Source organism: Malaclemys terrapin, chromosome 4 (assembly GCF_027887155.1).
Source record: "Malaclemys terrapin pileata isolate rMalTer1 chromosome 4, rMalTer1.hap1, whole genome shotgun sequence".
Lineage (NCBI taxonomy): Eukaryota > Metazoa > Chordata > Testudines > Emydidae > Malaclemys > Malaclemys terrapin.
In genome coordinates this window covers 56438077-56463820 of record NC_071508.1, presented here as the reverse complement: position 1 = coordinate 56463820, position 25744 = coordinate 56438077, and the positions used below count along the sequence as shown (strand labels likewise).

Below are 25744 nucleotides of genomic sequence, written 5' to 3'. Positions count from 1 at the left end.
CATAATTATTTGGGCAGAGAGGAACAAATTACAGCCCATGAGCCATACCAACCAGTCACTTTCCTAATCCCTTCCCTGCTGCCAGCCCTGGCACTCAGTGTGGAGCAGCTGTGCCAGCATGGCTTGAAGTGACTTGGTCCCACTGTACATCAGCATGACGAAGGCCAGGTATGCACCAGGGACAGTGAGGTAGGTGACAAGGCAGCATGGCAGTAGTTCAATGGGAGCCAAATGCTGGAGGGAGCACAAGCAACTTTCCCATCGCTTCTGTCCAGCCAGCGCCTCCCAACAACAAGCCACCTCCGCCGCCCCATGTAGGGCCACAGAAATCAGACATGGAGAATCCCTGCCAGGCCTCCCCCTCGCCTCTCCCTTGGATGCGCCCACCCACTCTAGCCAAAGGACGCGTTACCGTCTCCTAGGAGGGGGCTCCCCGGCCCACCAGAAACTTTCCACCCTCCATTCCCCTTCTCCCAGCATCTCCCTGCTGCGCAATCCCCACAGGCCCCTGCTCTGAGCAGCAGGCCTGGCTGGCGGGCGCTATGGCTGGGCACCGGGCAGCCAACCGGCACCCACTCCCCGGGCCCGGAGCCTGAGCCTCCAGGTGAGGGGGCGGGGCGGGTTCCTCGGTCTCCTAGCTGCGGCGGCTGAGGCGCGCGCGCACAACCGAGCACGTCAGCGAGGCGCCGCGCGTGACGGCGGCCCCCAATTGCTCGCGCTGGCGGTTGGGTTTTGGGGGAGCGCGGGGAGGCCTCCCCGTCCCGATCCCGTTACCAGCCCGTGGCGGGCCCGGCCGGCGGGGACAGGATGCCGGGGGTGTGGGGTGAGGCTGCCGCTGGCGCCGGGCAGTGACAGGGGCGGCGGGCAAGGCAGGGCTGGGCCCAGGTGAAAGGCTGCGGGGAGAGCGGAGCCCCGCTCCCGCCCGTCAGCACGCGCCGCCTCGGTTCCTTGGGCACGCGGCGTTTGTCCTGGGCCGCTTGTGCCCACCCCGGGCTAGGAGCTGGGCGGGGGCCGGCCACGTGCCCGCTGGTTGTGGCGTCGGGGTAACGGTGAGCAGTGGGGGCCCGGCAGCCCCCGGGGAGCCGCCTTCCGCGGACCTCTTTAAGCTTGGATTAAACCCGCCAGCAAACGTGCACCTTGCCTGAGCGATCAGCCCAGTGGCCGGCCCGTCACCCCCGTGCGAGCGCCGGGGCTGCTTGTACCTAGGCGCTCTGGCTTTGATGCTGTGTTATGTAACGGCAAGAGTTGTTGTAAGGGAGGGGAGTGAATTGTGCCCGAGGTTTACTGGCTAGGCCTCAGCAACGCTACTCGAAGCGTGGCAAACTTCAATGGCAACACAGTAAAATGATGGTACTTGTGCACGGTAATGGGCATGACAACAGTACTCTGGCTTTGCACCACAAACCCTCGCCAGAAACAGTGGCAGCGCTTACTTACCATCTGCAGGTCTGGCTGTGCCAAGGGTGAAGCACAGGAGTAGTTCATTATTAAATCTCCATTCAGTAATATCATGGAATAGATATGCCTGCTTGTTTGTCAACGCACAAAAGTCTTTAGTTTATAATGTAGTATATTAAGGGTTACGTTACATAGTCTTACTGAAGCAGAGAACCTACTAGTTCATCTCTGGAGTACTGAATTCAAATATAAATACTTAAATTAAGGATGTTTAGAACAAGAATGGAGAATCTGTGATACAGGCTTAGTGCACGCTTGATTATAGTGTTACTGTTTGTCACAGCTATATAATTTCAGAGTAACTGAAGAGGGAAAACACCTATTAGGTAAACTACTCTCTCCCCATAATTTTGGTCTTTCAGCTATTACATTATAAACCCTTATTTTCTGGATGGCTTAACATGGCTGTAAAATTGACTAGATTGAAAGTTACTTATGGTTTTAGCGTGGCCTTTAAATGATCATACAACAATCCAAGAGTTCTGTAGCTTTGAAAGCAGTTTATTGTTTAAGTCAGTTGTTAACTTCTTCAGCTGAAATTTTTCTAATCAAATGTGGATTATGTTGATCTTTATGGAGAAAACATTAAGGCAAACAGTTGTTTGAGAAGGCAACTTTTTGCATGTGTGCCAACTCCTTCATTTGCAAACTCTGTTGTGGTGTTAGGTACTAATAGATTGGCATGTTTTTGTCATGTAGCTCCATTAAGATGCATTGGCCCCAATAAATTAATAGTTTAAACTGGGCACAGGTTTACAAGGAAGTACATAAACGGAGGATGCAGAGGAAGGTTGTATGTGAGGGATGGAGGTAATGCTAGTGAAAGATCTTGGGGTGCTTATTGTGGTTATAGATGCATCTCAATTTCTCTTCCCTTTGTTTTATTTTAAAAACTAAATTTGAGGGCAAGAGTCAGGAGAGTGGTGTTGGAGAGTGATTTCAGTGAGAATTCAGAGAACCTGAGAACAGAATTTGGCCTGAATTTTACAATTAAGTTTTAAGTTTTTGTTATCTTGATGTATAACATATAGTTGGATATTTCACAGTTGACCCCTTAGAGGAGAATGTACTTTTCACAACTGTAACACACATTTTGTCTGTTTTTTCTTGTCCAAAATTTTATGTAGTTGCAATCAGCTATTTACAGCAGTAAGCCTTGATCCTGCAAATGTTTATGCAGAAATGTTTGCTCGATCAAGGTCTTGTACAGTGACACTATAAATCTGTTTATAATGTGGCTAGTACCAAACTCAGAGTGCAACTGCAAATACAAAGTAAGACCCAGATCCTTCAATTGAATCTGGTAACTCAGACTTGTAGAGCCCCATTAAAGTCAATGGAGTTCCACAGGGGTCTGTACTAGTGGCACTGACTGCAGGATCTGAGCCTATGTCCCTACAGATTTAATTTGTCTCCCTCTTAGATGTTACTCTTAAATAAATAAAAATAGTAAGGAGAAGCGAATGTTTGACTAACTTGAAATGAAGTTTAGATAAGGTGAGGGTATGAAGATTCTTCTGGATATTGGGATCAGAATCTGTGGAGAATGATCTTGCACCACCAGTGGGGTGAAAGTGCGGAGGAATGTAGAGGAAGCCTGTGCTGTATGAATTGAGGAAATGGGAGGAGAAACTGGAACAAGTCTATACAAGATTGTTTAAATGAGGGAAACTTTTTTACTTGAATCAAACAAATCAGTAGCCAGAGAGGTATCTGAGGATCATGTGGCTCTGCCTAGTTTTTAATCCTTAATGTCATCATGAATCTTAATGTTTTACTGTTCTGTATCATCATCTCTGGCGTGTATCTTTTTTGGCTTGTGTTTAATATTCAAAAGCCTTGGTGCAATTTCTGTATGCATACAATTTAATTAAATGGTTTCTAAATTGACTTAGTTGTATCAGTGCAACCCCCTACAGTGGATGTTTTGAAATCAATTTAAGAGTGTCCACCCCAGGGGAATGCACTGATAAAACTAAGTCAACTTAGAAGCCAGTTTAGTTATATCCAACTTCTTTGTGGAGACAAGCATAGGGAAACACATTTTGTTCTGTACATATCAGTTTAATTATACAATTAAATATACGATTAGTTCTTAGAGCTTCTGACTTGCAGAGAAAAATCCTTTCTTAAACTGACACATATTAGCCTCACGTCATGTTGCATTCCTGTGTTTGAAAACATTGCAATGTGGAGTTTTTCAAACAGTACATTCTGTATATAGTGGGAATAAATTTATGAACAAAATAATGCCTTTTCACAAGTTGCTACTTTAAAACGTAACGCTCCAACAAGTGTTATTGCATTGTTCCTGGGTTACGTTATGGATGTATCCCTTATCCAAGGCTGTGTCTTTAATAATCAGTGGGTGATTTTCCAAACTCCTTAGTGAGTAGATAGGTTGCTATGCTTAAAAGGAAAGAGAGAAAAGGGAGCAGAGACTCTTAAATTTATATTAATACAATTTTTTAAAATGTATTTAGCAGAAGCTCCACAAATGACTGAAACCTCCTTTCTGCCTGGACATTGAGCTGAAGAATTTCGTCATGGGTCAACAGATTTCAAACCAGACACACACTGCTATTAACAAGTTGCCAGTAATAAAACATGCATCTTTGGCTCTAGAAAGTGGCTTTCTGACTTATGAAGAGTTTCTGGGGCGAGTAGCTGAACTTAATGATGTGTAAGGCTGCATGTTCTTTATTCCTTTCCCATTGTCGTGTTGTACAAAGACTGTACGGAATAGTATTTTAGGCTTATTAATAATCTACTATCAGGTTTTCAAATATATGACCTTAAATTCTCAAAGTCAATGTTGAGATTGAAATTATTTATATAGGATCAATCAAATCTATTAATATTACACTGATATTTTTGTGAATGTTTTTATTATAGCGTGTTGGCCCTCATTTATCCTTTTAAAGTGTTTGTGTATAAGAAAAATATTTAGAATGTGAATATTGGGTCTGAAATTGAAAGGTTATCTATTGATGTTTCATTTATTTACAGGGTGGATTTGATTTAAATCCAAATTGATTTACTCACTAGTCAGAAAGACTCTATTTAATCATGGATTTCTACATAAAAGTGCATTCTTGTTGGTTGTGATAACCTTAATACATATTCTTCACAACTCAGAGATGTAGGTTTCATTTTTAGAAGGTACACACTGTACATTTTTAAGTGATTTATTTTGAAAACTTTTCAGATTAGTTTTACAGCTATATCAGAAAATGAATGATTGTTTAGTTATTTCATTTACCAAAGGTAATTGAGGCAGATAGTTCACCTCCCAATGACTTTATAAATATCTCCAATTCAACAGGTAATCATTAATATTTGGAGGATTTTCTTGCCATGCTGTATTAGGAGGAGAACATCGCCAGACAGACATTTAAATTGTTTTATTTAACTAAATATTATGTATTCTGGATTTTTTCTTCAACAGCAAACATTCAAAAAATTCATATGCTTGTTTTGTTAAAATATTGTATTTGTTAAACATTCAAGTTTTTTAAAATCAGGTTTGTTTTTGTTAACACTGTTTTTAACTAAAATAGTTAAATGAAATATTTTTTTAAAAACAAACAAAAATTAAATAGACTGTCAGCCAGGTCAATATGAGAAACTTAAAATATTGTCTTCTGCAGCTAACTCAGTTGTCTTCACCTTCATTTTCTGATTTGTTCATAATCTGGAAAAGAAAAACAAGCTATCCTGCTTTTTCAGGTCCCAAACGTTTTATAAATTTGGAATTAATTAGTCCAAAGGAAGAAAATATTCTTTCTACACCAGCAGAAGAAGCTACTGCTGTTAAAAGTGAGATTATTACTTCAACAGTCTCTGAATCCAAGTGCTTAAGTGATTTCCACTAGTTCACTGGTGTGACTTTCTTTAAAACATCATCAGCAAACATATGTTTCTTGAATGTTCTTACTCCCAGATTGGGTCTCTTTTACAGCCTGCTGCCATTATAAGTTTTCCCTTCTAGTAGGAGAATTGTATGGTAGATCTTAAATCAATGAAGGTTATGCTCAGAAAGACCTCAAGACTTCTGGAATATACTGCTCAAACAGTTTCACTTTTATTTCTACTGCCTGTCCCTCCCTTCTTACATTTATCTCCAGACTTGTTCTCCTTTTCCAGATCTATTCTGCCCCCAACAGTCTTCTATTCATTGAACTTTTTGAAACTTTGTACTTTTAGAGAGAGGTAAGGGATTGATTCTGTGTACACAATTTTGCAGAGGGACAATAGGGTTGAGGTCTATTATTTCTCACCTCTCTATTATTTATTTATTTTAAAACATTTTTGATGTTAACAAGCATATTATCTCTGGATACACAAATCCACAGTTTGAGAACTGTAAAACTAAGCATCTCTGATGGTATCTTCTAGACCGCACCGAGTCCCATTGGGTAGATAGAAAGATCGATGTAAATAATTTATACAGAAGCCCCTGAAACCCCATAAGGTTGGGTCCCCAATCCATGAACTACTGGAACTCATTTACAAAACTTTTCTTAAACATTACATGAATATATTGTCTCATGCTATAGAATTAGAATTTATAATCCCTATTCCATGATGAGATATCTTTGAGCTATAGAGATATCTTTTGAGCTATAATGTATCTTAATTAAAATTATCGTTAGGTTTTTTTTCTCAAAAAGCGTTTTATCAAAAAAATCTGATTAAATAAAAATGCGATTAAAAAAATCGTTTTTATCCACCCTGTTTGTTTATATTTAAGAGTGTATCTATAATACTTAGCAATTACATAGCTCATTATGGTCCTGAGTCTGCAAATATGCATGAGAGTAATTTTAGGCACATAAGAACCCTGTTGATTTCTATGGCATTGATATAACTGCTGTTCAGGTTTAAATGTGGATGGGTAAATGATGCCAGTGTCTAAGTTTCTTTCAAAGGTGACTTCACCAAGCGTTGCCTGTCTAATATATAATGTCGGATTAATGCATCTGTGTTTCAGCACTGCAAAGTTGGCTTCTGGCCAGGACAAACATCTGTTGTTTGAAGTGCAGCCAGGTTCTGATTCCTCTGCTCTTTGGAAGGTGGTGGTTCGGATAGTCTGTACTAAGGTAAGATTATCAGAACCTTTAACTCAAGTTTTTAATTGCAGGTAACTGAAAAAAATTGTTGTTCAGTACAATATGTTTCAAAGATATTTGGAGGTATTCCTATACTGTTAAGTACAGTTAGGCCTAAAATCTAGGTCTTCCTAAAAAGTCAATATCAACAATAACATTTCCATGACTGCTTTTGAACGATTTGCAATCCAGTCATTGGAACATCTTTCTAATATATAAGAAACAGAAAGTGAAACAAATTGGAGACTAAATTAGTTTAGTTTTATAGTCCAAGCTTGACAGAGGTTGCATATTAATAAAGGACATTCAGAATGAACTTCACTGGGAGATAAAATTCCTACACTCTTAAAAATGAAGTGAATCTTATTTTAATTTGAAACTTTGACCTTTAATGATATTAGTTTAGGCCTGATCGTGCAAGCTGAACCATGTAGGCAAATCATTTTTATTGGGGCTTCACAGCAGTTCGACGATCTTGCAGGATCAGGACTTTATTGTGACACTTCAGTTAATTGTAGGAGCAAGATAGGTTTCCATGACACTGTTAAAAGTACATAATTGATAGCTGCATTAACATGCAGCTATAAATGTGTATGACTTCAATTTTAATATTGTTTTTTCACTGTAAGACTTCATCTTGGCTCTCTGCCCTCCTGAAACTCATAATGAACACACTTGTTCAATGATGCTTCATCCTAAGAAAGCAAATAGTGCTACTTTGGAATATTGAATTGTTAGTTTTGCTGTTGATATTCATCCCACAAAACCAGAAGTTGACACTGAAATTCAAAAGGTAACAGTATACAAAATCAGTGTGGCAACTATTAAATGATATAAAAACTGGCTAACTGTTCTCAATGCTAATGAGTCACTGAATCAGGGTGGTTTCTAGTGACGTTCCTACAGAGATCTGTTCTTGGCCTAATGTTGTTAAATGATATGGCAAAAAATATAAAATCATTACTCTTAAAGTTTGCATATGAAAGAAAAATTGGTGGAGTGATAAATAAATGACAGGTCAGTTATTCAGCGTGATCTTTGATCCCTTGGTAAACTGGGCACAATCAAACATGCAATTTTAATATAGTCAAATGCAAAGTTTTACTTCTAGGAGCAAAAAATCTAGGTAACACTTACAGTCCCCTATCCTTTATCCTGGATAGAGATGACTCAGAAAAAGATTAAAAGGTGAATAATCAACTTGTTGGTGTGAGTCTAAAAGAGTTAATCTACTGCAGCGGAATATTAAGTAGGATTAAGGAGTGGTATTACCATTGTATATGGCATTGGTGAGACTGTTACTGGTATATTATGTCCATTTCTGGTGTCCATGCTTCAAGAAGGATGTTGGAAAAAAATTGATCAGGGTTTAGAAATGAGCTACAAGAATAATTTGAGTTCTTAAAAGTCTGCTTTACAGTGAGACTTAAGAATCTAATCCATGTATCTCATAGAGACCATTAAGAGGTGACTTTATTATGGCTTGTAAGTACCTACTTGGGAAGAGATTTCTGGTATTGGAAGGCCGTTTAATCTAGCAAACAAGCATAACAAATTCAAATGACTAGAAATTGAAGCTAGGCAAATTCAAGTAAGGCACAAGGTTTTTAATTACTTTTCATCACTCAAAGGTTTTGAAATCAAAATTTCATGTCTTTCTAAAATAGATGCGCTAGTTCAGTGATGCTCAGATCTCAGGAGTTCAGGAACCAAGTTAGCGATCAGCATTACCCAAAAGAGCCACAGTAGTATGAATTCATTGTTTCAATTACTATTCTCTCTATATGTATAAAAAATAAAATTCTCACAGCAAAATGGCTGACCAAGTATTATTTTATCAACTACAATTGGTTAATAACATAGTAATAGCATCCTGGTTGGTTAATAACTTAGCTTAGTTAATATTTAAATCACACACTGTTTTAATATCCTGTGCTGCAAAGAGCTTCAAGAGACACATTAAAGAGCAACTTGTGGCTCCTGAGCCTCAGTCTGAGTAACACTGTTCTAATTCATCCAGAAGCTATTTGCCTTGAAATGAGAATTGTTGGTTGAAATTCTGTGGCTTGTGTAGTGCAGGAAGTCAGACTAGATGATTATGATCTCTTCTGGCCATAACCTCTATTATTTTAGTATCTTTAAAGACAGCACTTACTGTATTTTTAAATGGATCACTTGATAGTGTTTTTTGTAATACTTTGTCATTCTTAGTTTTCTTAATTTTTTTTACACGTTACTTTAGCTTGTCAAGTGATATCCAGAATCTTAATAAAGCTCTTGAATTCCTTCAGGTAGAGTTCAAATCCAGCATAGCTCAAGACTATTCTCTGGGACTAACAATTGTTAATATAGTTTTATTTTTTACTTTTAGCCTACATATAAAAAATTGGGCGGGGGCAGGTACTTTGAAGAACAAGATTTTCATGATGACTTCTATCAAGACAGTCGTCATTGTAATCATGATAGTGGGTACTGTATAATTTAGATACTGGCTTGGCTAAATTAAGCCCTAAAAATGAAACAATAGATTTCTGTCCAAGGTTTTGTTTATGCTTAAAGTTCCTAGACATAAATGCTTCTACTTAATTATAGCTTAATATAGTTGAATACCATAAGTCTAGTGAGATGCAAATATCACACATAAGCTCATATTTTCCAATGCATTTGATCATATTTACCTACCTACCTATGTTCAAAATGATGACAGATAAATTTAATATTTGTTACATAATACAAATCTATTTATAAACTTTTGTATCTTTAGATAAACAAAACAAGTGGCATTGTAGAAGCTTCAAGAATTATGAACTTGTATCAGTTTATTCAGCTTTATAAAGACATCACAAGTCAAGCAGCAGGAGTTTTTGCACAGAGCAGTGCCTCTGAAGGGACTGCTGCAAGTCTGTCATCTGTGTCATCTTGCCAGGCCAGCTTATGGATGGGAAGGTAGTTCAATATATTACAGGTTGTGTATGTGTGTATATATATGTTTGTTTGTAATAACTATACACCCTCCAAAATCATATTAAATCTGAACTGTTACCATCCAACACAATAAATGTGGGTAGAACAGATTTTGTCTGCCAAACAGTGAGCATGTTACCAAAAAGGATGTGGTGTAAATACTTGTAATCATGTAGTTGACTCTGAATTACCATTGGTGCCCGTACACAATAGGTTTGGAATAGTCTTTTTAGTTATTATAGTCTAATATAAACCTAGTATATGTTGTCTCTTCTGAGTGAGGAAACAGAAGGAAATGAAATCAGCTGTGGCTACAAAACTGTTTTCAGTTATATTTGTTTACACAGACTTAATGTTATTGTTCCACTTAAACTTTCTTTTCCTCACATTTTGGCATTTGGAAATTCCCATCTGTTGTCATTTGAAAGTCATCAATGCTAACCATAATTTAACCTGTAAGACTGGAAAAAAAACATGTACTGGTTCATAGGTGTTGGCATCCTGCTTTGTTAGCTAGGAGGAAAAGCAACAGACTGAGATCAGCACATGCAGTACCTTTTAGTTCAAAATTTATAAAATGGTTAACGTGAATGTAATGGCAAGAAGCTTTGCACCCTATCTCCTCCATGTTGAAAAGTTGCTATTGCTAACTGTTTAAATGTAAAGTTTGTATTACCTTGAAAGTTAAATGTGAAAGTTGAAGTAAGGTAGGGAGATGTTTTAAACAATGATAACTAAGGGTACGTCCAGACTAACCGCCGGATCGGCGGGTAGCGATCTATCTATCGGGGATCGATATATCAAGTCTCATCTAGACGCGATATATCGATCCCCAAACGCGCTCCCGTCGACTCCGGAACTCCACCAGGGCGAGCGGCGGAAGCGGAGTTGACGGGGGAGCTGCGGCCATCGATCCTGCGCCGTGAGGATGGGAGGTAAGTCGACCTAAGAGATGTCGACTTTAGCTATGCTATTCCCGTAGCTGAAGTTGCATATCTTACATCGACCGCCCCTCCTTCCCTCCCCCCCCCCCCAGTGTAGACTAGGCCTAAATGGAATCATACGCTGTAAAACAATGCTATTTCTGAGTAATGGGCGAGGAAATACCTATAGCAAAGCTGGCAAGCTCCAGACTGCAAGCTCCAATTGTTTGAGGGAGTGAGAGAAAGGGAGATTATTCAGAATAAAGATCGTACAGTGTTTTTAAACTGACATACAAGAGTTGGTTTAGCAATTTAAGAGGACCTGTGCACAGAACTTGTGGTGGGGAAAAAAAATCTGTTGCACTTTCGAAACAAGTCATTGTTCTGCCCTTTTTAAGAAGGAAGAACACCTATTGCCTAGAAACCACTTAACAGAGATGCTGGAATTTTGGCTGTGAACAGGAAAAATTCCCAAAGCAGACACTGATGAAACTCCTAATGTAGATGGGGAAGCACCTCTGTTTGTGTTAGTGAAGTTGAACCTGATTTCAGGAAGAATTAGACTCCTATAGGGCAAATAGTGGCTTTGCTTGTCTACATTAGGGCTTGCACTAGTACAGTTATATCAATGCCTCACCTTATCCTCTTGTTGACTCCTTAGCAGGGGGATATTTTGGCCCTGTCTCTTTGAGCTGTTAGAGTTATGTGGTTCCTTTGGTGTAGTTTGTATTCTTTAAGAAAGAATATACTAAATTTAAACATGTGGCTTGCTCTTCGGGATTCTGTGATAGTTAGTCGTTCTGGCTACCAGATCTGAAGCTTCTGAAGTCTTATACTGTTGGTCTGCTGTTCACGTCAATGTCTTAAGCAGTTTGTTTTGTAAGGTGAAACTTCCAGTGGTTTTTGATGTGTCTGTACAAAGCACCAGTAGGAAAAATGACTTTTTTCAATTGATCTGTAATATAAAATCATGACTATGAGGTTCATTATACATGACAGCATGTTTAAAAAAAAAAAATAGCATTTAGCAACACCGAAGCTCAGATAAGTGTGCAGCATCCAAACACTGAGCCATGCAACATGAGAGTTGCATGGCTATAACTGGGGGCAGTATCTGTTTCTCTGTTTTAAGATGTATGAAAATAAAATATTTGTCAGACTTAGACTTTAAGGTCAGACGGGACCATCATGATCATCTAATCCAGTGGTCTCTAACCTTTTTACACACAAGATCACTTTTTGAATTTGATCTACCCTGCCCCTTCCCCAAGGCCCCACCCCACTCACTCCATTCCCCCCTCCCTCAGTCGCTCACTGTCCCCCACCGTCACTAACTTTCACCGGGCTGGGGCTGAGGGGTTTGAAGTGTGGGAGGGGGCTGAGCCTGGGGCAGGGGGTTGGGTGCAGGAGTGAGGGGTGCAAGCTCTAGCAGGGACTTTGGGTGCAGGGGTCATGTGGTCACACTGCACCCAATCTCATAGAATCCACTGGACATTTCATGAGTTTTACTTTTTATTAGTGTCATTTGTGGTTTATAGATTCAAAATCCTTCAGGGATTGTCACAAATCAGTGTAACGTTCTCAACTGTGGGGTGTGCATTGGTTGAGCCTGGGGCAGGGGGGTGGGGTGCAGTAGTGAGGGGTGCAAGTTCTGGGAGGGAGTTTGGGTGTAGGAGGAGGCTCCAGGCTGGGGCAGTGTGTTGAGGTGTGGGAGGGAGTTTGGGCGTAGGAGGGGGCTCCAGGCTGGCGCAAAGGGTTGGAGTGCAGGGGGCGGGGTGAGGTGTAGGCTCCGGCCAGGAGGCGCTTACCACAGGTGGCTCCCGGTCAGTGTCGCAAGGGGCTCAGGCAGGCTGCCTGCCTGCCGTGTCCCCATGCCGCTCCCAGAAGCGGCTGGCACATCTCTGCGGCCCCTGGGAGGAGGGGGGGCGGAAGCGGGTCTCCGTGCGCTGCCTGCACCCGCAAGCACCATCCCCACAGCTCTCATTGGCCAGTCCCCCCCCTCCCATTCCCCCCAGGGGCTGCAGACATGTACTAGCAGTCAACCGCTTCTGGGAGCGGTGTGGGGCCATGGCAGGCAGGCAGTCTGTCTGAGCCCCATTGCGCTCCCGGACTTTTAGCGGCCCAGAGATCACGATCAACTGGCAGAAGAGGCTCCAGGATCAACCAGTCGATTTGTGATTGACGAGTTGGTGACCACTGTTCTAATCTGACTTCCTGCACATTGCAGGCACAGAACCTCACCCATCCACTCCTGTAATAGACCCCTAACCTCTGACTGAGTTACTGAAGTTCTCAAATCGTGATTTAAAGACTTCAAGTTACAAAGAATCCACCATTACACTAGTTTAAACCTGCAAGTGACTCGTGCCCCATACTGCAGAGGAAGGCGAAAACCCCCCCAGGGTCTTCGCCAATCTGACATTGGGGAAAATTCCTTCCTGACCCCAAATACGTCCCCTGTTTAAGTTATGTTTACAGCAGGCACTCTTTCTTCAGTTTTGAGGGACATTATCTAGTTCGACAGCATTTTCCATCTTAAACGTAAGGATACTTTTGCAGTGGTAGAATCTTTCAAAGTGGAAAAATTCAAATATGACTCCCGTATAATAAATCTTTGTCTTGCCAACTTGTTTAATCTCTGGTGGTAGCGAAAGCTTTGGGGATAAGCTATCACTTTGATAGTCTTCATTGAGCTTTCTTAAATGCATTCTCACAGCAATACTGAAAAGAAATATTGAGCCAAAATTGCAAGAGCACCTAAGTAACTTATCACAAATCCTATGAAAATTCATTGGGATTTGTCTCCCACTTCAGTCAGGAACTCAAGGAAATCTCACCAGTTATGTTGTTCTATAATAGTGGTTCTCAATCTGTGGCCCAGTCAGCGCACAGCTGCAGCCCATGTGAAACCCCAAGTGCCGTACGGGTAGTGTTGGATGCGGCCCACGTAACACATTCTGGCCCACAGTGGTAAATAGGTTGAGAACCACTGTTCTATAAGCTGGAACACAAAAAGGATAAAAAATAGCAGAAGTGGGGGGAGAACTGCATGTGAAATTCCTGCTAATACTACTTACCCAATGTGGGGAAAGAGACTGCAACCTCATGTTACAAAGAATGATAAACTAAACTGGGATGGGACAGTTTTGCAAGACACACTCTTCTTCTGATTTAATTTCCTGTTTGTCTTGCATAGGAACATTCAGTCTTATGTTTTTTGGCTGATTTAGTGACTGATTTATTACTGATTTATTGACGCACTAGCACTGCCATTAACAAATATATTGTACGCATATTTGGGAAAAAGGTATTTTCCTGCTTTTTAGTCACACTCTCAGACAGATGGACACTGTGTTTTCATTTGCATAATTGCTGTAAGAGGCTTTTTTTGGAAGCTTGATACACTGTACTAGTCTTCAATTATGAGGTGAGCAATAACGATGGGATATATGGAGAATAAGAAAATCTGTTTTTTAAGTGTGGGTATGTTTTTTGTTTTTGTTTTTTGGAAGGGAGAGGTCAAGAGCAACGTCCTCTCCATTTAAATGAGCTGATGGATGTAAATCAAATCACTCGTGGCAACCCGTGGTACCTGCCAAATGGAAGCAAAGATTTTGAAATGCTATTTGTCATGAGCTTGAGTCAACTTAGCTAGCATTTTCTCATTTTTCATGTCCCTCTATATCTAAAGACACTGAAAAACAAACAGTGAAGCCCTTTCAAGTGTTGTTCTACCCAGTTAATCTGTTTGTTTTTTGTGTGAAATACTCAGTTGGCTAAACTCTGCTTCCTTTCAGATTTTTGTTAGCTCTGCAAGAGCTAGCGGTCACTGAGCAAAAATAGTGAATATTATCTACTTACTTTTTCCTTTCATCTTAACCCGTTCCAGTTAAACAGTGTCCCACTCTTGTGTTGCATCTACTTTCCCATCCAGAGTATATTAAAATATCTTTATTGTTTCTACTAACTTTATCTAATACTAGTGAAAAATAAGCAAATGCTTATGTCATCCTTAAAACCTAAGGCTTTCCATTTGTGGTCTGTCCAAACTTGTAAACCTTCCAGAATGTCATCTGTATCCAATACTCTACTCTCTGATTACTTATAAATTGGCTGCAAGTATTTTCAAGGGCTTGGTCCCATGACTAAATACCAGCTCCTTGAAACTTGCTGAAAATGGTGCATCAAGCAGGTACACTAGTATGCGTGTACCAGTAAATGTCTCATACTTGGAAATAGGGTCATAGAAAGGTACAGCTATTAACAGAGAATGGAGTCCCATAATTATGTAGCAGTACGTATGTTTTTTTTTAACCTTTTTTGCCCCATCTTGATAGGGATGGGGAAACTTTTCAATGTTCCTTGTGTAGCAAACTAAAAAGGCAATCCTAGGCCCATCACTGGTTTTTTTTGAACGGAGAGGAGGTTGTTTAGAAGACCTACGGTCAATAACCACCTTTTCTTTTTTTAATGAATTCAAATGCTTTCTTTGGTTATCAATATATTTGGCAGCAGGCCTTGCTATATCCTAACCACTACCTATATTTGTAAAGAATGTCTTCTCATTGACAACAGCCTGAAATAAACTACAAATTACTGATTCTCTTATTTTTGGAAAGGAAATCCCAGGCGTAAACTTGGCCCTGAAAGAAGTGCTGAGGACTAGAACAAAAACACTTGAACTACTAGACATTACATTAGCTGGCATCCATTCTGTATTAGAATAGTTCACAAAACATCTAATCAAATGACCACCCAAATTAGTCTCTCACCTTTGTTAAACAGTCACAAACCAGGGCAGTTGTTCTAGAAATATAATGCCACTAAATGAAACCCTTTCTGCAATGCTACCCCCACTGTTCAGTACTCCAGTGCAGTATTTTGAAGAGAGACTTCAACCTGCCCCCTAGGAGATCTTTAAACAGCTAGTCTCGTGACATCAGCATCAACTGCAATATTATGGAAAAGGCATTCTGTCAGGGATCCTGTTTTAAAAAAAAAAAATCAACTGTTGACTGTTCCAGCCAGTAAACAAAAATTTGGCCTAAAGTCAAAGTTTAATTTATTAAAAGCTATATCTGCTTTAGGGTAGCATTTTGGCCATTGAAGGCAGAGTCTGTCCCTGCCCTTATTGTAAAATTTAATGTCAGCTGCTTGGTCAAAGGATGCAATATGCAATAGTTCAGAATAAGAACTTTGCAGACTTCACTTGTCAATATGAAAAGTGATGAATCTCTAGCCCTTTGTGAGACCAAAAGAGGAATCATGCGATACAAAAATAGGTTGCATAATCCCAGTGAAGCCCGAGTTTCCTTTGCAATTTTTTGTTGATGACTTTGGGCCACAATTGTTGCCACGGACAGGTTGCATAATGGATGATATGTTCTTAAGCGCTCTTCTGCTTATTTATCACTAATCTGAATGTTTATATCTACAAAAAATAAATAACTAGTCTGCATATGTACAAGAAGAATAGTGTTGAATTTATGTTTTGACTGAATAATACGGTTTTGTCTATTGCAGGGTTAAACAGCTGACTGAGGAGGAGGAATGTTGCATCTGCATGGATGGACGTGCTGATTTGATCCTACCATGTGCTCACAGCTTTTGTCAGAAATGCATTGATAAATGGTAAAGTGCTTAACAAGGAAGCTCATTTCTAACATGTTTGGTTTTAGTATGAAGGACTCCTCTGTACCAATATGCTCTAATGTTTAAAGATATCTTTTGAGCAATGTACATGTGATGGATAGGACCCTTGAGCAAATACCAGGATTGCAGCAGAGCAATGAAGGGTCACTTCAGAATTTGCAAGCATTTGATTAACAACTTGATCCAGAAAAAGCTCTAATTCTTAAAGATGACTAGCAGAGAATTCACTTGTAATAGTGAAAGTAGCTGATAAAGCATAATTAGATGTAAAGTTAATTAAAAATTACAGGGAAACTGATTAACTTTGAGTCAATGAAGAAGATTCAGAAGTATGTTAAACTTCTTTTGTAGTTTGTTGCCTATAGTATTCTTAATTCCTGTAAAACATTGTAGACATGCATGAAGTTTTCAAGAAGAGGAAAAGGGGAAACGCATTGAATCTGGCCTCTTGATCTGTTCAGGTCAGAAGTTCCACAAAATTTTTCTCTTTAAAAACTAGTCTAGTCCTCTTTAAATGTTACAAGCATAAGGCAAAATGGAATGCCCAATTATTATTTTTGTGAATAAACATATTGCAAAGGGAATATTTTTAGGTATTAAATTGAGAAGTCTTTTCACCAGTCAAATACTCTAAATTTTCCCTTACATTTGATAAAACCCCAGTACAATAATTTTTGTGGGGGAAAGTTTGTTTTTAATTAATACTAAATAGTATTTTGAAATGTATGCATAACTTTTATTTTACAATATAGTATCAAGTTAAACACAATACCAGCAACCGATTGCCTTTTAGCCTCTCCTTTTGCTCTAAAGTTAGAGCTGAGGACATGCTATTGATTAACATGCCAGTCTTTAGAATCATGGGGAAAAGTCAGAGAGCCAAATTCAGCTCTGGTTTACTTGGGCAACAGGCCCAATCCATATTAATTTAAATGAGTTGGCCATTTACCCATGGCTACATTTGATTCTTTGTGGTTGTTTCAAACTTTTGACGAGGAGACAGTCTTTAACACAATACTCACACAGCTTTAATCAAAGAAATTGGATCCCTGTGTATAATCAAACTTACTACTTACCTTGGACAAGTAGGACTTTGTGCCTGTTAGCACTGCAGAACCCACTATCTCTGCTGTGTGAATGAGTTTGTTTCCATTATGATGGTTGATTGACAGAATTGTTAACTAGATTCTGTTGCATAGTCTTTATTATTGTTTGATGTATGAGTCAAAACAAAGTTTGACGTCTGGATCCCAAGTTAGGCTAATATGGTTAGAACTGGAAAAACCTTTTTATTTAACCTGAGAAAATATGATCCTGAGCCACTAAGACAATCTTTATACCATTTTTATCACCGGTAAGAATATTGCTGCACTCAGAATTGTTGACTAATGTTGATTGCAAAGACAATACAAAGGCACTATTCAAGTGATTGGGTTTTCAGTTATGCTTGTAGTCACCTAATCCAGTTATATTTCTCAGAGTCTCTTAATATACAGAGCATGCAAAGGCTGACAGTAAAAGCAGATGCTGTACAATACTTGCATCTCAGATAGAAGTGTACATGTTTTTTTTGTTTGTTTGTTTGTTTTTTGTTTTTTTAACCAACTATTTCTCTGATTTCCTAAACAGGAGTGATCGCCACAGGAACTGTCCTATCTGCCGTCTACAAGTGACTGGGGCAAATGATTCTTGGGTGGTGTCAGATGCACCTACAGAAGATGACATTGCTAGCTATATACTCAACATGGTAGATGAGGCAGGCCAGCCTCACAGACCATGATGTTGATGACTACTGATAGAAGTACTTGAAAGTTCATTGTCATGAACATCTGCTTTTTCTTCTCATTCCCATTCATCCATACTTCATTTCATTTAGGTGTCTCTTTGGTTGCTGTAAGCTAAAGCTACACTATTCTTTTAAAACACAGGGTATACGAGCTAATATGTCTGGGTGCATTCTTAACTTTTAATATGTAGCTTCATTAAATGCTCTAAACAGTTAAATCACTAACGCTTGTAAAGTTTACTTTAACAATGTCTTTTCTGACAAGATTAAGAGCCATTGGAATAATTTTATTAGTATTAATTATAACATAATAGCATTGTGCACCAGCTTTTTGAACACCACAAATGGAACTTTATTATAGAAGATGCAGCATCTTCTTATTAAAGGGCCTGCCCTGCAGCCTTTTTCTCATAAGTAATCCATTCTCACACAGCTCGTCCCACTGACTTCAGTGGGTTGACTCACAGGAATAAAGATTGTTAACACGAGTTAGGATTACACAATTATAACTAAACTGTGAAGTTTTATTGCTGAAATTTGAGAAGCATCTTTTGCCCCTTCCCTCACCCATGGTCATTTGTTTCTGTTTAGTATTTATATGTTTGGAGTTAAACCAGTAGTAATTTTTAGTATAGAAAAGTGTTTTAAATCTATTCTCAGAGATTACAGAAACCAGCCGTGTCAACATGTGTGCTTTCCCTTTTTCCTAGCAGAGTAAACGTTTTAGAAGGCTATTTTATCTGATTTCTAAAGTTTCATAGCTAACGAAACTATGCTAAACAGCTTCACACACAGTCCCTGAGGTTAAAACAATATATTTCCATAGCTTTTTGATGAGCGACAGCCAAAAATTGTCTTGTGCACTAAGCATATCTGAAAAGAACTCACTTTACTGAAAGGCATTGTACAGTAGCTGTCATGGCTTTGTTTAGTCCTGATGCTTTTGGCTTTCTCCATTTTTCCTAAGTTTTCCAAGTCACAACATTATTCGTACTTTAAAAAAAAAAAAAAAAAAGCTAAACTGGTGCTGTACTTTATTTCTACAAGTGCAATATGCCTTTCTGTAGCAGAGAAACTTCTGCTTTGATAACAATAGCTTCATTTTGCTTCCAATAGAATTTACAGCTCCGAAAATCTGGTGAAAAGGAAGTAATGATATGAGTTCACCAAGATACTTCTGTAGTGTTTTTGCAGTGAAATATTTAAGTTTATATTTTTTTTAAAGAAGTTTTGTCAGTGCCAGTGCACAGGGAACAGACTTTGAATTCTCTCATACATAAATGACATATTGAGCTAATATAATTGTTCTTCTTTTTTGCAATTAACGAATTGAACTGTTTTGACTTAACACTTGGAGTCCTACAGATACACTGACATGCAGTTGTTCCATTGAATACAAATGACCACAAATTCTTGTATAAATTGCAGTTTCATTTGCCATACCTGTTAAAACATAGTGTTGTTTCAGGCTAAAACTCTGTCATGGCTAGGTTCTGCACTTACAGATACGCAGTTTTTTGTGAAATTTTGTACCGAAGAGTGACTAGTAACAATACCCAGGGACCAAACCCTGGGAATCTTACCTATGTACCTGTCAAACTTTTGTACTTGGAAACTTGTACAGAATACGACAAACATTGGAGTTCGACTTATGGCAGAGGAGTCAGACTCCAAGATAGAGTGAGCCAAATCAGACTGACATCCTGTGCAACTCACCCTCACAACTGTTAGGGCTTATTGTGTAAATCTGTATTTAGGCATCTTATAAAAATCTATCTGAGTTTATAGATCTAAAACAATTAACTGGTTCCTTCTCTTAATCCTATTATGTCAGTGAGTCCTTCCGGATTCTTGAGGAAAAACTGTGGATTACTTGTTTGCACTAAATATTGTGGAGTAGTTGGCTGCACTAAATACTATGAAAACCTGTGCTGAAAATGCATAATGTTTTTGTTTTTTTCCCACTAAAATAGTAACATTTCTAAACACAAACCATTTTATTCTTATTCCTTTCTACCCAGCATTAGTCCGCATTCAGGAGGTTAAAATAACCTTTAAATTTTTAAGCTATTTTTATATTGAACCACAAGCAAGCATCTGAAATCACTAAATCCTCCAATTGATTTTATTTTTTCAAACATTAAAAGAAATGAACTCCTTGAGTGAGATTTTTGGTATGCTGATTCTCTGGTGAGGGCTTGTATGTACTCACTAAAATGTGACTTTGTAGTGAATGCAGATAGGTTGTTAACCATAACATAGTGACACGCAGCACTAACTAAAGCAAAAACTGTAAATTTGTTTAAAAAGTGAAAATGTAAACTTTATATTCTGTACAGCTTTTTAAATTACGCTTCTCTAATGCACACTGTGATGTAGTTATTGTAATGTGTGCCTTGTAAAGTATGTACTGTATGTTATAAAAGGAAAGTATGTTAGCACTGAAGAATATAGTTCAGCAGTGGCAATATTTCATAGTCTGAAATCCTACTATATCCTAGTATTAGATAAATACTAGAAAAGGAAAAAGCTCAAGTTAACTTGAACATGGTAGTGGGTTTCAAAAGTCTGATGTGTGATGTGTGAATGTGAATGTAAATAGCTATTGGTGGAGGCCATATGAAATTGCTGTTTTATGCCCTGTATTTTAGCATTAAAGTGAAGATTTCTTAAAGGATTGATATGGGGATACAACTTATACACTACTGATTGTATTGATAGCTAAAGGCATTCCCAATGTATTGTAACTTGTGTATGAATTGTGCAATAAATACACTCTGAAAGAAAATGTTAAAGGAATTCCAAATTCAAGGGATTTCCTAGTTTCTCTAATATGATATACTGGAAAAATAAAGCTTTAATTTCAGTTAAATTCCATCATACAGATGGTATGCTTAACAGGAACATAAGTTATTCATGAGTAGGATGTGGTTTAAACTTTAAAAGTGTAATGAGAATAAGCAAGTTACCCCCATATCTGGGGAAGCTGTTGCTTATCTCCCACCCCCAATCCATAAAAGAAACATTGCAGTTGGAGTTTCTTGCACCAAAGTGTTTTGAAAAGCTCCTTGTTAAAGGGATATAGTCAATTTAAAAGCATGCTTTTCAGAAAGCTTAGCCACTCATATTACACAATAACACCTGAAACTACTATACTGGAAAGATTAGAATCTTTTTTTCCTTCTTGTCCAGTTAGGTCTGGTGTGTTTTTAAACAGGATTTGCATGTATCATTAGTGTCACTGTTTCCTGCTCTAGTGGGCGGGGGGGGGAGAGAGGGGTAGTGAGGGAGGCACGTGGAGGGAGAAGAGAGAAATGGGAAGAGGAAAATGAGTGCACTGCCATAAAAGGGCAGGGATGCTAAGAGGCCAGTGCAATATGTAAAACTACTCGTAATAACTTGCTAAATTTGAAAATGAATGTTCCTCTGAAGGTGCCAGCCAAACTACTACTGACTGCTTTCTGTTATAGGGGTGTTCATATATAATGCATCTACCTCTTTGAGAGATTCCTCCCCAGCTGCCAACACAAAACAACCAATAAAATCCTTGAGTGGTGTAGAATTAGCCATGGAAATGCTATGCTTCCCTCGGGCAGGGGCCATTCTTAGGGAAATGGAGACATAGCTGTGGCCTCTCAGTGCTGTCTGCTGGAACAGCTCCTTGGGGCCAGGGACAGATGTGCATAAGCTGAAGTGTTAAGCAGACATAACAATCAGGAGCCAACATGTTAACATTCCCTTGTACACTAATCTACATTGCACATTAGATAATTGTATTAAACTCTTAAATATACACAGTCTGTGCAATGAGGGCAAGTTGCTATATTTGGACCCTTTTCATATTTCAGTATATACTCACTGCAGTAGTGGTTTTTCACTTTAACAATTTGATGGCGTTTTCAAGTTTCTAACCTCAAATAAAATTCATCACAAGCTTTTAGCTTAAACTGCTAGTTTGCAAGTGGATCGTCCATGGGAAGAGGATCATTTGCACACCTCTTTCCTTCTAAATTGGTAGAGATAATTTTAGAATTGCAATTCAACTTTCCTTCCAGCTATTGGAATTTAACTTCTGACATCTAGAATTTAGCATGATGAGATATGTTTTGTAGATAGAATACTCTCTTTCCTATTGCTACCTATACCAGAGATTAATCTTACCAGTATTGTATCATCTTTCATCAATTCAAATACTATGGGCCACTTCCTCAACTGCTGTAAATCAGCATAACTCCACTGACGTCCCTTGGAGCTGAGTCTACTTCCATCCATCAAGGATCTGGTCTTCGTTAATGTACCCTATAATATGACTGCAGAGACCTCTACGTGCATTTTATATATATATATATATATATATACACACACACACACACACACACCCCTGGCAGCAAGTCTCAGAGCCTGGATGAGTTGACTGGGGTTCATGCTATGGGGCTAAAAATAGCAATGGAGATGTTCAGGCTAGGGCTGCAGATCAGGCTCTGAGACCCTCTCCCTTCACCAGGTGTCAGAGACTGCTCCAGCCCAAACATCTACTCTGCTATTTTTAGTGCTGTAGCAGGAGCCCTGCAAGTCAATTGATCCAGGCTCTGAGCCTTTCTGAAGTGCACTTCTTTAGCGTGTTGTATGCACTTATGGGCTTACCAGTAAGTTCTAAAGGTTAAAATATTGAACTGCCAGTTCTGGGAGCATGGAAGCATATAACTTGCCAGGTCAGGCCCTTACATGGAGCTTTATCCCTCATTCTTCTGTGAGAGAGTGCTGGCAATATAGGAGAACTGACTTACAGATAAATAAGTACATATTTGCCTCACGTACCCATTATGAAATGTGAAATAAGACTCTTAGTTGAAGGTTTATTTAATCTCTTAAGGCTAGATAGGTCATCTCATGCAGTTCTGTTGCATGCAGGGACTTTAGGCCCAAAACCTGTTTAAGGCTTTGCCATATGTTCTTGTCAACAGGGCTCAAGCCCGCACTGATGGGACTTGCACTTCCAACATACACCCTTAGACTTTTCTGAGAGAGACAAGGAAATCCATCTGTAAGAGAGTCCTCCACCTTCAGAGGACTTGGGACCGTGGAAAGGAGTGTTATATTGTGCTATTATCCCCCTATGTACACTATTATATGGTGAGTAATTTGGGGGGCACAGTTTTTGTGGAAATTAGATGCATTATTTTAGCATAGTTAGGGTTGATGAGTCCAGGCCAGATCCATACCTCTTGTTTGCTTGTTGTGTACAGAAGCAAAGGAATGTTATGGAAGCTTTTGTTTACATCTTAGAGAACTTTTTTTTTTTTTGCTCTAATGTATTTGATAGACTCTTGCCCTGTTCCTACTGAAGTAAACAAAATCCTTTTAAGTTAAGGAATGTTCTTTACTTCAGATAGAATGAGATGTAGAAAGTAATTAGTTTGCTATTTTGTCAACTACCTTAACTCATTTAAACATTTTGTATGAATATACAAACTTTGGGTCTTGTACAATCCTTTGAAAGATATGTTTTAAATCAAGCTTTTTCCTTCTGAGGCCCCCCTCCCCCAACATGCTATAAGTGGGATCTCAAGGAGGGCAATTGCTCAGGGCCTCGCACCATAGGTGGCAACATGAAACTAAATTACTCAGGCTTCGGCCCCAGGTGGCAGGGCTCAGGGCCTCAGGCTACAGTCCCACCTGGGGGGGGACTTCAACTTTCTACCCTGGGCTCTAGCAAATCTAATGGCAGCCATACTTAATGGACCCCCTGAAACCTGCTCACAGCCCTCCAGAGGGCCCCAGATCTCTGGTTGAGAACTACACTTTTAAATGATAAGGCTAGATTCTCAGGCAGGGTAAATGAGCATATTTGATGTCAGTGGCACTAAACTAAGAGGAGGTAACCCTGGGCCAGGACAACCTCTTCATCTATTTTCTGTTGGCAGAGTGAGTACCTTAATCTGTCAAGCAAAGCTAGTACACAATGGGAAAGCTTTCCTAGAGACAGGTCAGAGATGTATGCTGTGGACCTTAAGTACTCCTATCGCACTTATGTAGCTTGTATGAGAACCTTCTTACAAATGATTTGAGTGTGATGTAGGAAGAACACCAGTGGCATCTCTTGCTGGCCATCCTGGGGGGGGATTAACTCCACTAGCTTGTGCTCTCCCTCCAGTGGTATCTTCTGTCTTGTCTTGCTCTGCTGCCCTGCTTGCTCCCAGGTTTGTAGCTTCCTCTCTATGGCTTGGCCCTCTGGCCAGGTTATTAAGAGTCCTCCCCTTGTGGGGAATGCAGTTTTTCCAGACCTGTTGTCCCGCTGGCACCTCCAGTCCCCTTGCCATTCCTCAGTGGCTGGTAGAGGAACCCAAGCCCACCCTATACACTGGGATGCTGCTCAGGGACTCTAACAAGCAGCCAGAGTCCCACCTATTGCTGCTATTTCCCTGGGTTCCTGCCTACATATCTGACTTCCCCCCCCTCTCGGTTTCCCAGAGCCTCTAATTCCCTTTGCTCAGAATGACTGCAGCCTACTTCCCTGCAACCTTTCCCCACAACAGCCCCTTCTTCCTGCATAGATGAGCCACTCCTTACTTAACTGCTTCCAGCCTAAACCGCCCCTGCTTGCAGCCTGATTAGCTGATTAGGCCCACCTGGCTTAATTCAGCTCTTGCAGGGCTAATGTGGGGAATCCACCCCATCACAAGTACTTAAAGAACTAGCTGAAGCAATTGCAGAACTTGTAGCCATTATTTTTGAGAACTGGTAGACAGGTGAGGTCCCAGAAGATTTGAGAAGGGTAAACATAGTACCTATCTTTAAAAAGGGGAACAATAAGGCCCTAGAGAATTATACACCAGTCAGCTTCACTTCAATACCTGGAAAGATACTGGAACAAATTATTAAACAATACATTTGTAAGTTCTTGGAGGTTAATAAGGCTATAAGTACTAGCCAGCATGGATTCATCAAACATGAGTCATGCCAAACCAACCTAATTTATTTTCTTGATAGGGTTACTGGCCTAGCAGATTGTTGGGGGAGGACTGTAGATGTGCAACATCTTGATTTCAGTAAGACTTCTGATACGGTCCTACATGATGATCTCAGAAGCAACTTAGGGAAATGTATCTAGCTGAAATTACTAAACTGATTGGAAGATCATAATCTAAGAGTAGTTATCAAGGATTTGCTGTTAAACAGGAAGGACGTAACTAGGGCAGAGGTGGGCAAACTACAGCCTGCAGGCCACATCCAGCCGGCAGGACCCTCCTGCCCAGCCCCTGAGCACCTGGCCTGGGAGGCTAGCCCCTGGCCCCTGCCCTGCTGTTCCCCCTTTCCCGCAGCCTCAGCTCACTCTGCCGCCGGCGCAACGCTCTGGGCGCCAGGGTTGCGAGCTTCTGGGGCAGCGCAGCTGCAGAGCCTGGCCTGACCCGGTGCTCTGTGCTGCATGGTGGCGTGGCTGGCTCCAGCCAGGCGGCACAGCTGTAGTGCTGCCAGCCACCGGTGCTCCAGGCAATACGGTAAGGAGACAGGGAGTGGGGGGGTTGGATAGAGGGCAGTGGAGTTCAGAGGGGGTGGTCAGAGGGTGGAGAACAGGGGGGGTTGAATGGGGCAAGGATCCCAGTGGGGGCAGAAGGAGGGGGGGTTGGATGGGGCGATGGGGAGTAGTCAGGGGCAGGGGCTCTGTGGGCTGTCAGGAGACAGGGAGAAGGGGTGGTTGGATGGGGCAGGGGTCCCGGGGGGCAATCAGGAAGGAGGGGGGGTTGGATGGGGTGGTGGGGGGCTGTCTGGGAGAAGGAGTGATTGGATGGGGCAGGGGTCCCGGGGGGCAATCAGGAAGGAGGGGAGGTTGGATGGGGTGGTGGGGGGCT

General features: G+C 40.3%; 1 protein-coding gene across 4 annotated transcripts; it reads left to right on the top strand.

The window, feature by feature from the left end:
• Nucleotides 1-511: 511 nt before the first annotated feature.
• Nucleotides 512-20771, top strand: RNF141 (ring finger protein 141). 4 transcript variants are annotated; one of them, XM_054025874.1, is made up of 6 exons: nt 512-604; nt 3945-4141; nt 6452-6560; nt 9334-9515; nt 15980-16087; nt 17738-20771. In XM_054025874.1, exons 2-6 carry the CDS (start codon nt 4005-4007, stop codon nt 17886-17888), a joined length of 687 nt encoding a protein of 228 aa, XP_053881849.1. In that variant the 5' UTR covers nt 512-604; nt 3945-4004; the 3' UTR covers nt 17889-20771. The 4 variants fall into 4 exon arrangements, with proteins under 4 accessions (XP_053881849.1, XP_053881848.1, XP_053881845.1 ...); XM_054025873.1 differs by having other exon boundaries at nt 3942-4141; XM_054025870.1 differs by lacking the exon at nt 512-604 and adding an exon at nt 686-823.
• Nucleotides 20772-25744: the final 4973 nt, after the last annotated feature.